The sequence below is a fragment of the Labrus bergylta genome, chromosome 10, assembly GCF_963930695.1.
Source record: "Labrus bergylta chromosome 10, fLabBer1.1, whole genome shotgun sequence".
NCBI lineage: Eukaryota > Metazoa > Chordata > Actinopteri > Labriformes > Labridae > Labrus > Labrus bergylta.
Window position 1 is genome coordinate 22,384,084 of NC_089204.1, and position 15,185 is coordinate 22,399,268.

Below are 15,185 nucleotides of genomic sequence, written 5' to 3' on the forward strand. Positions count from 1 at the left end.
GACCCAACTCAAGCAGGATTTTCCATCAGCCCCCCCCTTAAACTAATGATGATTAAAGTAGAGCCATTTAAAGCAACAGTGCCATTGTAGTATTAAATCAGACAAATGCAACAAATAGATTTCAATGCCAACTAAAGGTAGTTTTGCCTTGTATGTTTCAGTTGGACAAAAAAAAAAAAACACTGGCCAAGCAAAAGTGCACAAGCTTAATGCTTACAAACTGCCTTGTTTAAACACCTGAGAAAACCCATGCGTGATGTTGAGATGCTGTTCATAAATCCTTGGTGGATATATGAAATAAAAGAACTCACCTTGAAACAACAGAGAGGCATTGAGAGAAATGTCAATACATATTAGTATGTGATCGCATTACTGTAACACTAAGGGGAAAGCTCCTGAGCATACTTACTCAGCCTTCTTTTTTGTGTGCATTATACATTTATACTTTAGAGGGTTGCAGCTAGACGGCTCTATCCTCACTCACCAGGATGACTTTTTCGATCTCCTTTGATGGGCACCAGTGAAACATCCCTGTCGAGTCATACCTCTTCACGTTCATGTCCATGTTCTCGATTTGTTCGTTTCCAGGAATAAGAAGGGGATCGTGTCGACTGGTGAAACAGAGAAACATACATCATGTTAGGTCATTTTGTAAAATAACTGCACAGTAACATGACACAGATGAAAGAACACGGGTTTGTTGAGATATACACTCACTGATAGACACATTAAAATAATAATAATTTTATTCATATAGCACTTTTCAAGCCAGAGGCACAAAGTGCTTCCCATAGACAACAAGACAATCAATGAAGGAAGTTAAAAGCAGTTCCCACAAAAACACAAAAAATTAAAAGAGATTAAAAGAAAGAAGAAAGAAAAGTCCATCCTATTATCAGAGTGTCAAACTTTCTGCAGTACTGCATACTGTAAATATCACGTATCACTCCTCTGTTCCTTATTGCCCTTGATGTTAAGTAATCAGGAAACTCAAAGACCGTTGTGCTTGCAATGGCGCAGAGAACAGCGAGACCTGAGTGCTACCGCCGAATGGCATGACAATGCAAGGCCAATTACCAGCTTTTACCCCCTCTTCCAGTTCCTGACGCCATGCAGCGCACATAGTAAAAGCTCCAACAGGCTCACGTTTTAAATATTTCAGGAATTTGCCCAATCACATTTTGCTTCCCCAACTGATGGCCATTAATGTTTCAACAGCGTGTCACAACCAAACAGGCTAATCCACAGCAGTGGGCTGCTAAGTTTTATCCAGTGTAACACTGACCATGAAAGAGCTCCTGTCAGTCCTGTTATATCGCTTCTCTTGTTCTTGCACTTATCCTACAAGACGTGTTCTCACAGTTCCTCTTAAGGGAATCCAGAACATTCCTCCCAAAACACTGAGTCAGGAATAAATGCATACATTTATTGCTGTTTTCAATAAATGTTTCAATAAGGCTTACAGCATCGCCGATGTCATTGATTTACAATTCAACACAAATAATGATATCCGAGGTTAAAACAGACTTACACCGACTCCAAAAACAGAGAAGTGTAGGGAGACACACATTTGAGTAATATGGGAGAAAACATCTCAAGAATTTGACATACATCTCTCTCAGTATCACTCTCTCTATCGTCTATCAACACTGTCATCGCTGACAGGGCTTTGATGTTGCCTCTTCCTTCAGCCTGCATTTGGGTTGCATACCATGGCAGGAAAAGTAAAAGTAAAAAAAAAAGGAGCTGTCAATTAGCCACCCTCTCTCTCCAGCTATCTTCCCCCACTTTCCTCTATCAGTGTGTGCAGGTGATAATAACACTGACAGCATTTAGTGTTTTTACACTCAGCCTGAATCTTTCATCCAGAGGTGCGTGTTGCGCCAATCAACTCCACAGAGCCCCCGTCACTTCAATCTGCTCAGCTCTGCTCGCCTCCACACAGGGGCTGACTGGCGCATGCAGGCGGGCTGCCGCTCCAGCTCTCTCTGCCAAGACAGCTATCTTTCACAGAGCTGTCAGCTGTGTGACTGGCAGCCTGTCACAGGCTCCACACACCTCCTTCTTCCTCTGCCTTCTCTCTGCCTCGGGTTGAACCTGCCACAAGTCTCGTGGAGAGCAGACATGACGTCTGAGCCGTGGTGCCACGCCCAAGGGATATCAGCTGCAGATGATGCTGAGGCATATTCTGCGATTGGCTGCGTGTCATCAGTTATGACCCCGTCGAAAAGGTTGTGAACACAGAGTTAATGCCACTGTGTTAATGCCAATAACCATGCGAAGGATAGGTCAGCTAGCATGCAAACACTGATTAAATGTCATCTCTCATCTTAATACACTGATTGTAATTTCTAAAATAAGCAAAACCTAAAAACTTAATGAATATTTTTTGTATTCAGCTTGAGTGTACTTTTTGTTAAGTTAATTTATCATTCTTCAACCAGCAAAAAAACATACCCACTCAATTTAATACAATTACATTGCATCAGATTGCAAAGCAAATATTTTCCCTGGGCGAGATACAGTATTTATATCTGATGCTTTATATAGGACAAACATTTCCCTTACAGCATATCTCACTCCAGTGTCTCACCCCCTCTCTCTCTCTTTCTTCCTCCCTCCTTCTGTATTTATTTCAAACAGACTTGAGTTATTCCAGTGTATCACTCTGCAGTCACAAGCTAGGGATGGGCGTGCTCCCCCAATCCCCCTCTGCCAGACTACGAAGGCAGCCTCTTGCTTTGAAAATTTTCCCCATCATGCAAACTGACAAAGGCATGCTTTTCAAAAGCCCACAGCCAATCTGTTGATCATTATTTATTTACAAAGGCCTTCAGGCTGCAAGTCCTGTAAAAACCATACTTGATACGTATGCTTGCTCTCGCTAGCTCTGTACTGTGTTATCCCCCTCCCTGCTTGTAGAATAAAGTATCCCTAAGGCTACCTCAAACAATCACTTTTCATTGTGCATAAAACCCGCCTTGTAAAGAACAACTGTTTAATATATATGGTGTTATATGTTGACAGGGGCAGCTGTGAAGGGGGGCTTACAGACTGTGATGGGTAATTTGATGTTTTGCTGAGGGCTAAGACTAGGAAAAAAAATCTACACCTATAACAGAGGACCTGTCATCCCAGTACCCAAGAGCCAGCAGAATACAGAAGCACCCCTAAAGCAGAGAAAACTTTGACACCGCTTTGAAGCGTTTTCAAAACTGAGTAAATAACTCGCAAGAATTATTAGCAGCGGGAGATCAAAGCAAAGATGCATATATTACATGGCAAACAGGGACCATCTCCTAAGCAAAAAAGGAAGAGAAGAAAAGGTTTTGTGCTTTAAGTTAGGCAAACTAAACAGCCTTTTAAACAAGCAGTTATCTGGAAATGTGCCAACGTCTGGTTGTTTTTGTAGCAGCCTTCTCCCTCTGAGCGAGGGCATCTAAAATGATGCTCTGTTGCAAACTAGACTGAAGGGTATGACTCTGTGTTGGGCTAATGGTTCAGCAAGTGTGGAGGCTTATTAAGTTCTTGTTTTGTGGAGAACTGAGGGGGAGGCCGACGAGTATACTGGACGAAATCACACAGACATGCCAGTGCAGTGAGAGGAACGCTGCCTAAGGGAAGTATGCAGGACCAACATACAAAGAACTCCACTAGAAATGGTGGAAAATACACTACAGGGCAATAAGAACAACAACAACAACTGATATTTTTGAAGTGAAAACAAAGATCAAGAAGTTTGAAATAGATATTCAAACTTCTTCATTTTTATTTTAACGTTGCACTTGTGTCACGAAATAAACACTAACAATAGAATCTTGTTTTTGCTAATAGGCTTTTAAGTATTCAAGGTTAATACAAAACATGTTTATTTTACCACACATTTCAGGTAAAGGACTGCCAGTATTCTAACAGTGACAAGCATGTGTGAGAAAAACAACACAGCTCCCTATTTTCCCTTTGTCAAGTCATACAGATGACATCCAAAACACTTACTCTCACTTAGAGAAGGGCAGCGTTGTGTTACTGTCCTGTTACATCTTCCCCACCATGTCCTCACAATGCCGTCCCAAACCGCAAAGCTCGGCCTCCCTGTGTTTTCCACGCTATCGTGTTGCTAACCCCCCCCTACCCCTTTTATCTTTCAAAATCAATTAACAGCAATTTAATTCCACAAGACAGGATAAAAGGAAGGTAATATTTGAATTCATATTTGATTGTGATGATACATCTCACATATGGCCTTAAGTACCAGAAACAGTACTCACAGGGGTTCCCACAATAGAGGAGTAGCCTGAGGGCAGAGTAACCATGCAGGTCCCTCTGATTGGTTGCTGGTGTCATTAGTGCCAGCATTGTTTAAGGAGCACATGTGGACCAGACCGGAGGAGATGGCAGCTGGGACTTTAAAGCCAGAGGAGTTTTCAAACGGCTCCTCACAGCCACTTTTCATGACAGAAATATTATTTCAGCTCTGTCATTAACAGCTGACAGCATGCCATCCTAAACAGCCAGAGTCTAACAGGGCACTTCTCCTCTCTCTTTCTCACACAGACTTTCTTACCTCCTTCCTCTGCCACCCCTAATTTGCCCCCTCCCATCCATCCAAAACTCCCACCATCACACCATCCGCATCTGAAGCATCTCTCACTGACATACCTCCATCCCTTCCTCCCCGCCTCCCCCCCATGTATCTAACTCCCTCTCACTCTCTGTTTGAAGGCATGAAGGAGAATAAAATCCGCATCTCTTACCTCATCATTTTGGGCGAGCAGTTGGGCGAGTTTCGCATCCCTCCGTTGCGCTGCTTTTTTTTGGGCGAGAGAGTTGATGGATGCTCGTCCTCGACTGCAAAAACATGCACAGAATGTCAGAATAGAGATAGTTGCTTGGAGACGTGTGCTGGACCTGACATGGAAAGAAAAAATGCCAACAACCAAACATTGCAAACAAAAAAACTTAGACAGAGGAAAAGGAAAATTAATAATTCAGTGTAAAATTGAGAAAATATAGAAAAAGCATTAGTAACGGACAATGGTAAATCTGAAAAAGGGCAGTAGAAAACCACAGAGAAAAAAAACAATAAACAATTAACTTCCTGAAAATGTCACCGCAGGCTCACGTCCTAAAACACCCTTTTTTATGGCTACTCTAAGGTTCACTTTTACAGGGCCTTTATACACTTGTATGTACAGTACACTCTCCTAAATGTGCAGGGGATTGGACCTATAGCAGTTTGCATCAGAGTGACCATGCTTACCTACACCACTAATTGCCATGTGATGGTATAGATTGTCATTGTCAGTGGGCACGGGCAAAAGCAATGACCATGAGATAAATAAAGGTTATGCAGATGAAATTTGACTTTATATTCTTAATGAATATTTCTAAACCCCATCCAATCATTGCTGTGTGTTGTAAAGAGCAAAATGCATGTTCTACAGGTCTACCTCTAACACTAGGCATTGATCACACATCATGGAGGCCATCTAATTAATTAGTAAACTATATGAATATCGAAGGCTATGGAAGACAATTAGAACCACTTGAAACGTTTTGAATTTTTCTCAGTATTCTGACTTTAAACTCAGGCTTCTGAGATTCTCAGGAAAAAGTCAGATCGATAACTTTTTTTTTGTTCAGCGGCATAATCCTCTTCCGTATAAAGCAGATAGTAAATTTTATATGAATTTTATGTCCTGTGAAGATTGAATAGTGTGTTTTTGTTTGATGGTTTGGTGTTACGAATTTGCTGGACGCCGAGCAAAGCCATGTTATTTCTTTATAAAGCAGACTCTGCTTCCTGTCAACTTTCAATGTTGAGGAATAGGGAAAAAATATATTTTCAGACTTTGCTTTAGTCCCAGTCGAGGACGAGAGAAAGCAGCCTTTGTGAGGTCAGGCCCAGTCATCTGAAGATTTCAGTGAAGCCAACAGTAGTCTGATCTTCACTACTGTCTGTGAGTTTCAGACAGGCACCCAGATATTTCATCCACTCTGCACTCTCCCAGCGCAAATGCCAAGTGCACCGTCACTTCAAACCCGTATTAGTCCTTTGGTTAGGAATCAATAACACAGCATGATATTAGTGCAAATCAATGTGCACGCTGCAAGCCGTGACTATTCCAAGCATGTGGAAATTCATTACTGTCTGAGCACCCATCCTAAACTGTCACCTAATTCTGCTAATAAAAGATAAGAAATATGACTTTGCCTTCTAATAAAATGTCATTCCCTGACATTTCCTTTATGCAATTGGGAATACTGAATAGCTAATATCACAAGCACTTTCCACTTTACAAATAATTCTCTCTCTTATGTGCTTTGAGAATACCACGTAAAAAATATTCATTATCCTTGCCATATTGCTTGACAGGCTGCTCTTGGTTTAAACCTAATCTATTAACAATAAAAGCATATTACTCATCTGCATCTATGACAATACAATTAAATGATTAACAGCCACAGGGAACAGCTTTTAAAGAATTAAAGAATTAAAATCTGAAATGAATATCCAAAAAGATCAATATCCTCAGAGCTCCTGCAACATTTCTTAAAGTAAGCACCAATATTATCCTTTCGATTGACTTTAAAGTTCCCATGTTTAGCACTCCTCAGTTAAAGTCTCCCCATGTAGACAGAAGCCACTGCACTAGCAGGCAAATCCGTGCAAAGCATCAGGAGCAACAACATCAGCAGCTCCAGCAGTGAACCGCCATGCAGCAAACAAGACAAAATGAAGGGACGGACAGGCGGGGTTACTGGCTGATGCATCCCGCTAAGGGGGCAACCTACGGTGCCTACTGTGACTGAGCAGCATGGCATTACTCGGGTGGTAGCGGTATTTCACCGGCAGACTGCGGGCCCGGTTCAGCCGACTCTCAGCCAAGGATCTGGCCGTCACGTCTCCTGGACCTGAGATACTGAAGCGCAGTTTCGAGGGCTTGGCCCCAGGCCCTGGCCCCACAGGGAGCAGGCTTCCTTTACGGTTATTAACGAGGGGGACGTTGTTTGTGCCCGGCTTGACCGGGGGCTCCTGGTTGGGGTGCAGGGTGTTGGGAAGGAACGCATTTGTGGTGATGGAGGTTGAGGTGCAGCCCGTGGTTTTAACTGATCGGTTTTGAAAAGACGGTTTAACCTCATCCATTACTGTCAAACAATGGAGAATAACAAGTATGAGAAAGCCTGTATGGTGGTCATAAATTAGTTAGTAATTGTAGAATTGTGTTAAATTTCAGAAAATGTACTTCTTTTATATTTTTGCCCATTTGTTTGAACTTACAGAATAATTATTTTACAAATTTCAGGAGAAATGTCACTTCTTCAGGGGAGGTTGTTAATATTTAGAAAAGGATTAGTACTATCTTGTAGGTGACATTTTAATCATAACAATAATATCTGTTTGAGGATTGTTAAAGGCTGTAAGAAAAATGACTATTTTCTTTATGTTAGTCATCTCTGAAAGCCATAAATTCTCTTATTACTCTTATTAATCATATCTCATCTGATTATCTGTTATGCACAATGTTCTCTGAAGGACAAAAAAAATTATGAAAAGTATGAATTAATAAGTAGCTTCTAAGTCTTCTCAGATGTGCTACAAATTCTTGGTTGGACAAAGTAGATACACAGCTTTGTCTGAAGCCAGACAGATCCAATCACATATTGTAACTCTCAAACATATTATGTAGCACTACATTATTATAAAAAATATATTAAAAAAAACAATCACTAAGAATTTATATTACTAATTTCATTCTTTCATTTTTAGTGTTTCAGGGATTGAATCTGGATTATGTTCTTAAAATATGTTTTTTTTAAAACTTTAAATCCAGTTTTTCTTTTGTCAACCAAAACGCATTCATTTTTTTGTTTACTCCAACTTTAACAGTCACAGCATGTCCAGTGGCAATCTGCCATGTTCAATTGAAGACTGTAAATCTAATGTTCACTCTGCGCTGTCTCACCAAACACACGTGCACACACACACACACACACACAATCCAATTGAGGCTGCAGAACCAACCCATATGTTGGTATGTATTGAAGGTTTGTGAACTTGAATGAGAAAGGAGGGGCTTTTTTTCCTTTCTTTGGTAGAAGGGTGGTTGGTTGGTTTGTTGGTTGTTTGGAGGAGAGAGCATGCTTGGGTGGCCCCGGGCGATAAACAGACGTTTATCCCGGCCGTCAGCTGCCTCCTTGATTTACGGGCCGCCACCGATAGCTCCTGGATTCATCTGGCCCTTGTCAAACACGTGCAGCGTTAGAGAGCGCTCACCCGCCCTGGCAGGTCCACTGTGCATCCTGAACAACCCAGACGGCAACTGTCCCTTCCTGAAATGCTAATCACATGATGGTACTGTCCTGCATGCAAACCTTATCGGATCACTGAGACCCAACGTAAACTGGATGATTAGCAGTGGAGTAACAACTAAAATGTTTACTTTTCTATGTGAGCCAAGCTGGATTTGCCTTTACAGTGTTTGCTGCATGAGCAAGCTTTGTTCTTCATGTGCACTGCAGCTGCATGAAAAAGCTTTTTTAGGCCATGCAATGTTGTTTCTTTGCTTTTTAATAGGAGGATAAATCTGATATTATAACTGTGAAGAGTCCTCGTGGTTTTCTCTTTCAGAGAGGGAAGAAAAAATATTTTCAATACCAAATAAGAATAAATACATTAAATACAAAAGAAATTGATACAATGTAAGAGGTGACATATAGCATTTCAGAACGAAAATGTAATCTTAACCATTAAGTAGAAATGCATTTAACAATTATTTATCAAAGATTTACCTAAATTGCAATCAGCTTTGAATCGAACGCCAGCCTCTTTCTGACTTCCACTGTTCCCTGGTGTTGTAGCGCCATCTGCTGCTAAATGCAGCACAATACAAAAAGAATATTTCATGGAACTAGATGGTATTATCAAACACAAACGTATTTATTATCAATTGCTATTGAAACCAGGAACTCATTACTTTAACTTATTGTCAACATATGTTGAAATTATTTAATAACAGGTGAATTAGAAAGAACAGTGTGAAACATTTATTTTAAAACGAGTTCAACTGTGAGTTTACTTTGTCTCTGTGTAAGACACAAGGCAACATCAGAATGTGCTTAAGGGATAAGGGACAAGGAAGCATAACTAAAGCAAAGTATCAGTACTGATTATGTTCTATGACAGAGTGAGGGGTCTAAAGTCTAAACATAGAGCTGGAGCAGAATGGAGAAGGACAGAGAAACACACTTACGTGGTCTGACATATCCATTATACTTATATTTGGCTGAGGAGAATGCAAAGACAAGTGGCAGGTCACACAGAGGGAGAAAAGATGTAATGAAACAGGCACATTAGGAAATAGAGACATCAACATAAGAGCGGTGGATGGGAATTAAATCAAATGTAACTATGATGAGGTACTATAATGAGTAAACAGATCAAAAAAACATCAATAATTAAATCAATGAAAGAACCCAGTGGTATTAATGAGAGTTTGATGGCACAAAAAAGGCAGACAGTTGAATGAAAAGAAACATCCATTCACAAAGTGAGCCATGCTTGAAGAAAAGTGTACTACTGAGATGTGATGAAAGACAAAAGGCTGATTTTTGAAACTAATTTTTGAGGTCAGAGTTTTTGTGGTATCACAACAATGTAAAGTTCCTCATTTGGAAATGCTTTAATTCTTAACATTTTGACTTAAATGTGATGAACACTGTGAGGTCTGTAGAGAGAACAGATAAAGCCACCATGGGGAACAAAGACAAAAGCTACATACTTGAGAGCATGTAGGCGTCCAAAACACAGACAGCAGACAACCGCTTCTCAAAACAGGAACACTAACAGAGCACGTGTAAAGAGACTTGCTCTTTGCATGCAGGCCAGAACTTTAACACCTCTGGAGATGAAAAAAAAAAAAAGATATTTTCAAATGTGGGTTCAATGCTAGAATTTTACATCTCTTGGCTCTATCTTTAAAAATGTCTCCGTCTGTGCATGCAACATTAATCAACCAGGGACTGCAGTTTCACAACTCCACTGAGGAGGAACTGAGGACTGGTACAAATAGAAACACTGGTACATCGGGCACTTGAACTGAGCACTGAGCTGCTGAAACTCCAACTCTTTTCCAGTCTGTCTTCCAGCAGTAAAGGTCACAGTGAGGGCCCTGGGCTGGCCTATGACACAGATCATCCAACAGGGACCCTCAGTGGCCCTGGCATCTGTCTCTAGCAATCTGCCTATATCACAGAAGCAACAGACTAACTGGCTAGCATTTGGGGCGTAGCGAGGCGGCATAGGACAGAGGGTAGGGGGTAGCAGGGGGTGGAACCAAGCCTGCCTGGTGGACAGGAGCTGTCAGGGCAAGTTTGGTGACGGACCAGCAGGGCTGGGAAAATGAAAATGCAAACATAATTTCCGTGTCAGGATAGATAAGGTCCCCAGCAATGAGATGCAGATGCACACACATGCACAGAGAGAGAGAGAGAGAGAGAGATGAAAGTGCATGTTGTTACACACACGACATACAGACACACACACACACACACACACACACACAGCCCAGAAGGCCATGGGCAAGCCAAAAGCATCCACTGAGCCTGGGGTCCCCAACCCTTGTCTGTATCCAAGCTTTATGAAAGATTTAGCCTCTGTATTATATAAAACCTGTCACGTCTCTAGCTTCTCACACTAAAGAAAGTTGGCCACTATGCTCATGTTCAGGTCACAAAGAAAGCCAACATGACACTAATACACAGACTGAAAATAAATCTCTGAGTCAACTGAAGTACTCACCATTACTTAGGAGGTTATATTTCAAAATCTAAATGGTTAAAGACAAGAATCCGTACACAGAATCAAACATCAGAAGAAGGGACTACTTTTTTCTAATCTAGTCTATGGTCCTTATACTCTGACAAATTCAACAGACTTCTCACCTTTGCTCTCTGCAGTACTTTTCTTTTTTTTTTAACCTTTTTAAAATCAAAGGCATCCACTTCAATCTCAAACTCATGTCTCATCTTATTTCCATTCCAATAATATACAAAACAATTTTTGTGTCTGTTTGATATCTAGTAACGGACGACTGTAGATTGCATATTTGTCACGAGATTGCACAAGGTGAATCTATTTCACCAGAAGTGCCGTAAAAGGATGTTCTAAGGGACTCTTTATCGGATCTGTTAACATAAATGTAAATTTAATCAAACAGACAAGTCTAAATCTCAATAATCACTCAGACAACAGCCAAAATTGAGCACAATTTGTTCAGATGAGCTGTGGCTAAATGATGAAATTGTATTTATTGTGTGCGGCTAATATCAATAGTGGAAGCACCGCCAGCCTTCGGTCCTCCTTGCAGGTTAATGTCCACATACTTTTACTAAATGTCATTACACATGGATCCTGTCGATATGCCGTTTTAACACACAGCCTACATTTTATCTCAGTTTTATTAACCTTAATTAACATTCAGTTTTGAAGAAAAGACCGTATATCTTTTTTGAAAGGATGTTCTCAATAGAGAGCAAAATCAGCAGCGTCTGGGTTCTTTGATAGCAACCACTGCACCATGCGTCTTTTCAGAGGACTCACGAGTGTTAGTTCAGTATTTATTCAGCCAGTCCAGGCGCTACTACTGACACATCTCAGCTCGTACTGTTCAGAAAGGTACTGAAGACGCCGCTCCAGGCAACCCATCATACACTGAATGGGGGCAGGACTTGTCACCCATGTAACCAAGGAGACAAGTCGGATGACCATCACAGATAAAGCGAGCTTGTGGGAACAGATCGCCTGGCTGTTGCAACCAAATTTTTGTATAGATGTGAAGAACAATGGATGATAAGAAAAACAAAGACTGACTGACATGTGATGTGTATTGTTTTTGTAAATATCACTTATGTCTCTCTATTGTTCAATTCAAACTTTGTTTCTGTTTAAAAATAAAATCCAAAAGCAATACGTGTTGTATCGTAATTCTTCAGATTGGCAATACAAATCGAATCAGCACCAAATAATCATGATAAACTTGAATAAGGACAAAAGCATGTTTTCCCATCCCTAGTGGCTAGGGCCAGCGCTGGACAAGGAAGAAAATGTTGAAAACATTTTTGGCTAAAACCGGCCCCTCACAACCACACGACAGAAATGTTCACCAAACCTGTCTCTCTTATTAATAGGTCTACTACATTTATTTTCCAAACCATTACAAGAAAATAGAAGCAAGTGCCATAGACACATGTAGAGGTGCATAGTCCCTCTGTTTTGATTGACTCCCTACAGGTCAATAGTCAGTGTAGATTAGAAATATCCCCCATTTATAACCATCTCTGGTATACATTAAAGCACAGAAGAGCAACAGATTTAACCTCAAACAGGTTTTTCATACATCTTTAAGGACCATCTCAGTCTAACAATGTTACGGATATTATGATATCTACAATACAGAAATAATTCTCTCACTGCTGGGCCACACTATCATTAGGCCTACAGCTCTATTATTACTACGGCCTCACTCTTCTGGTGTTCACGATGCAGCTTACTCTGCTTCCCATGCACACACCTGATCACCCTGCTCTCTGCCTGGCAATGCCATACACGTTTCCAACTGTGGCTTTATGAAAGAGGGTGCCGAAGGAGCAGTGTCTTCACAATTTTTTCCTCATCTTGTTTAAAAGTCTTTTGAACTCATGCTTCATTGCATACCTGAGGGATAATTTTGTCACACATGTTTCGTGTTCTTCCAAAACACTTACACTGAGCAGGAGCAAACAGAGTGGGGAGGGAACTGTGGAGACAACCCTGCAGGAGGATTGGTCGAGCCAACTGTCAATATAAAGAAAACAACCAATAGGCAGTTCTCCCTGCTATGTGGGTGATAAGCAATTACAGGAATAAAATCAAAGATATATCATACTGGCCCCATAGGGTAGCGGCCCACTAGGAAAATTCCCGGTATGCCAGATTACCAGTCCAATCCTGGCTACAGCCTCTGCTAGGACGGGTGACAACATTTGACCGGCATTGATGGCCAACCCATGAAAATATTAATAATTTGTTTAACCGATAAGTAATTCTAGTGCTGGCGTTTGACCTTTCAGTCAGGTAGTTTCGCAAATCCCTAATCACATTAAAACTTAAAACATTAAACCCTCGAGTGAGTCTATTTTCAAAAAGGCTATCAATTAAATATTATCTCATTAAAGTCCACCTCTGATTAAAGAAAATCAGAGGTTTATTTATAACACACCATTAAAGATGTGTCTGGGGTCCCACTGTGTATGTGTGTGGTCTTGCACCAGATCACAGGATGTATTAATCAAAAGTGTGCTATCCAAGGAATCAATTATCCAAGTACCAGGGGGCCTAGAAAAGTCTGGTTCAGAAGTACAAGCGCATGAAGTCATCATGGACAAAGATGTCTTATCCTCCTAGTCTGGTGGAAAAAAAGACGGGAAACGAGGGGAGGAAATCCAACAATCCCTCACTGACAAAGCCCAATGCACTCCTCCACTAAACTCACTTTGTTCAGGCAAAGTCAGAGTTAAAAAGGGAAGGAAATCTAAGACAGAGGAGGCTTTTCCTGAAATCCTACAGGGGGTTGAGGGAGAAGTGAGATCAGTAACCATGTAATGGCCAGTAATTGGTACCGAGGGATATCAGCGCAGGCTGAACTAAAAGAGGCCAAGCCAAACTCATCATGGCATGTTTGACACTAATCTAGGCTGAGTCGGCAGACGGTGGGAGAATGTTGAGAAGGAAATCAGATCTGTATGTCTGAAACCAACGCTTTGATAGGGAGTCCTACTGCTGCCATGTCTAATTGACACACAATTTAGTATTCCACTAAAAAAGTAAAAGAGAAAGGAGTGAGGTATTCCAGGAGCTTTTTTCCTTTCACCTGTCTTTATCAAGCCAACATAACCATTTTATAGATCTCACTTTGGTTTTTTCTCTCCTCTCCTTTTCTTTATCTAGTTGCTTTTTTTCCCTTTCTTACTATACAAAAGCATCATTTTCCCCCATTCTACGGTGTTTCTTTTCCCTCCCAATCCCCCCACCTTTCCAAAGTATGTTTTGCAAGCTGTTTAACAGTGCACTGAAGAAATTACACTATTTCAGGTAAGACAATCTATTGTGATCAGAGGCTTAGCCAGGCATTCTAGTTGAATAAAACGTATAATTTGAATGGAATAAATGTTAATTGTAGGCCCCTGATTTCTTTTATTTTTTAGGAAATAATTTCCTGTAAGCTGAAAGGGTATTTCAGTTACTTTAATTAATTGTTACTTCCTGTCCTGAAGAAGTGTCAACAGTACAAACATGTTGTAATATCTGTGCCCTGCTCCTCCTTGAAAAGGCTTTTCATCTTCTGCATTGATGTGTTACTAAAAACTATGTACAGCTGTTTGTTAAGTTTAGATCAAAGGTAAAAGAAAAGACAAAAAAAGGCAAAGCTGCTTCAACTGAAACACGCACAAACTGAAAACAGAGTTAACTCAGAGGACTGCACAGTAAGGCCTTCAAATTAAAAATAAATCACATAATTAAAAAAAAATACATAGAATCATATGAAGCACAGCACCTTCAGATTCAAATACCAAGTAGCACTTTTGTGTTCACAAAGATCTTACCTTCGACAGTTTAAAACACATCAAATCCACAAATCCAATAATTGAGTTTTTTTTTTTTTTTTTTTACACAACTGCATGACTGATGCAGCATGCGGTAGCCACATGTCTAACACCTACAGTACTGTACAGAACGGCCGCACCACAGAACCACCACTTACCCACCACACATATTACACGCATGAAGTCACAAAAAAGGTGTCAGTGAAAATGATAAACCAAAAGTGAAGGTAATTTAACAGAAAATAAAACAAAATGAGCAGATTAAGAGTTGAAATAAACCTAATAGTAAGAGAGGGAGAGAGCAAGAGAGAGAGAGAGAGTCATAGATAGATAGATAGAAATACGGAATACTGCTAGATGATAGATTAGATTGATAGAAACAAAAGCAATAAGTCACTGAGAAAAAAACTGTTCAAAAAAAAAAAAGAATCACAATAGCCACAGCTACACAAACCATGGGGTCACAGTAAACGGATCACATCATAGACAACACTTAAATGCACACATACACGTACGGACAGTACCTCTGCATGGTACAATAC

The 15,185-nt window shown here is 40.5% G+C and overlaps 1 protein-coding gene across 4 annotated transcripts in view; it reads right to left on the reverse strand.

Moving 5' to 3' along the window:
• Positions 1-15,185, reverse strand: part of kcnma1a (potassium large conductance calcium-activated channel, subfamily M, alpha member 1a) — a 155,344-nt gene that overhangs the window by 21,298 nt on the left and 118,861 nt on the right. For all 4 annotated transcript variants that reach the window (XM_065959235.1, XM_065959236.1, XM_065959233.1 and 1 more), the window contains 2 exons: positions 4,755-4,848; positions 485-611 (listed from right to left, as the gene is read on the reverse strand). In XM_065959235.1, coding sequence (XP_065815307.1) covers positions 485-611; positions 4,755-4,848 — 221 coding nt within the window. The remainder of the gene's footprint in view (positions 1-484; positions 612-4,754; positions 4,849-15,185) is intronic.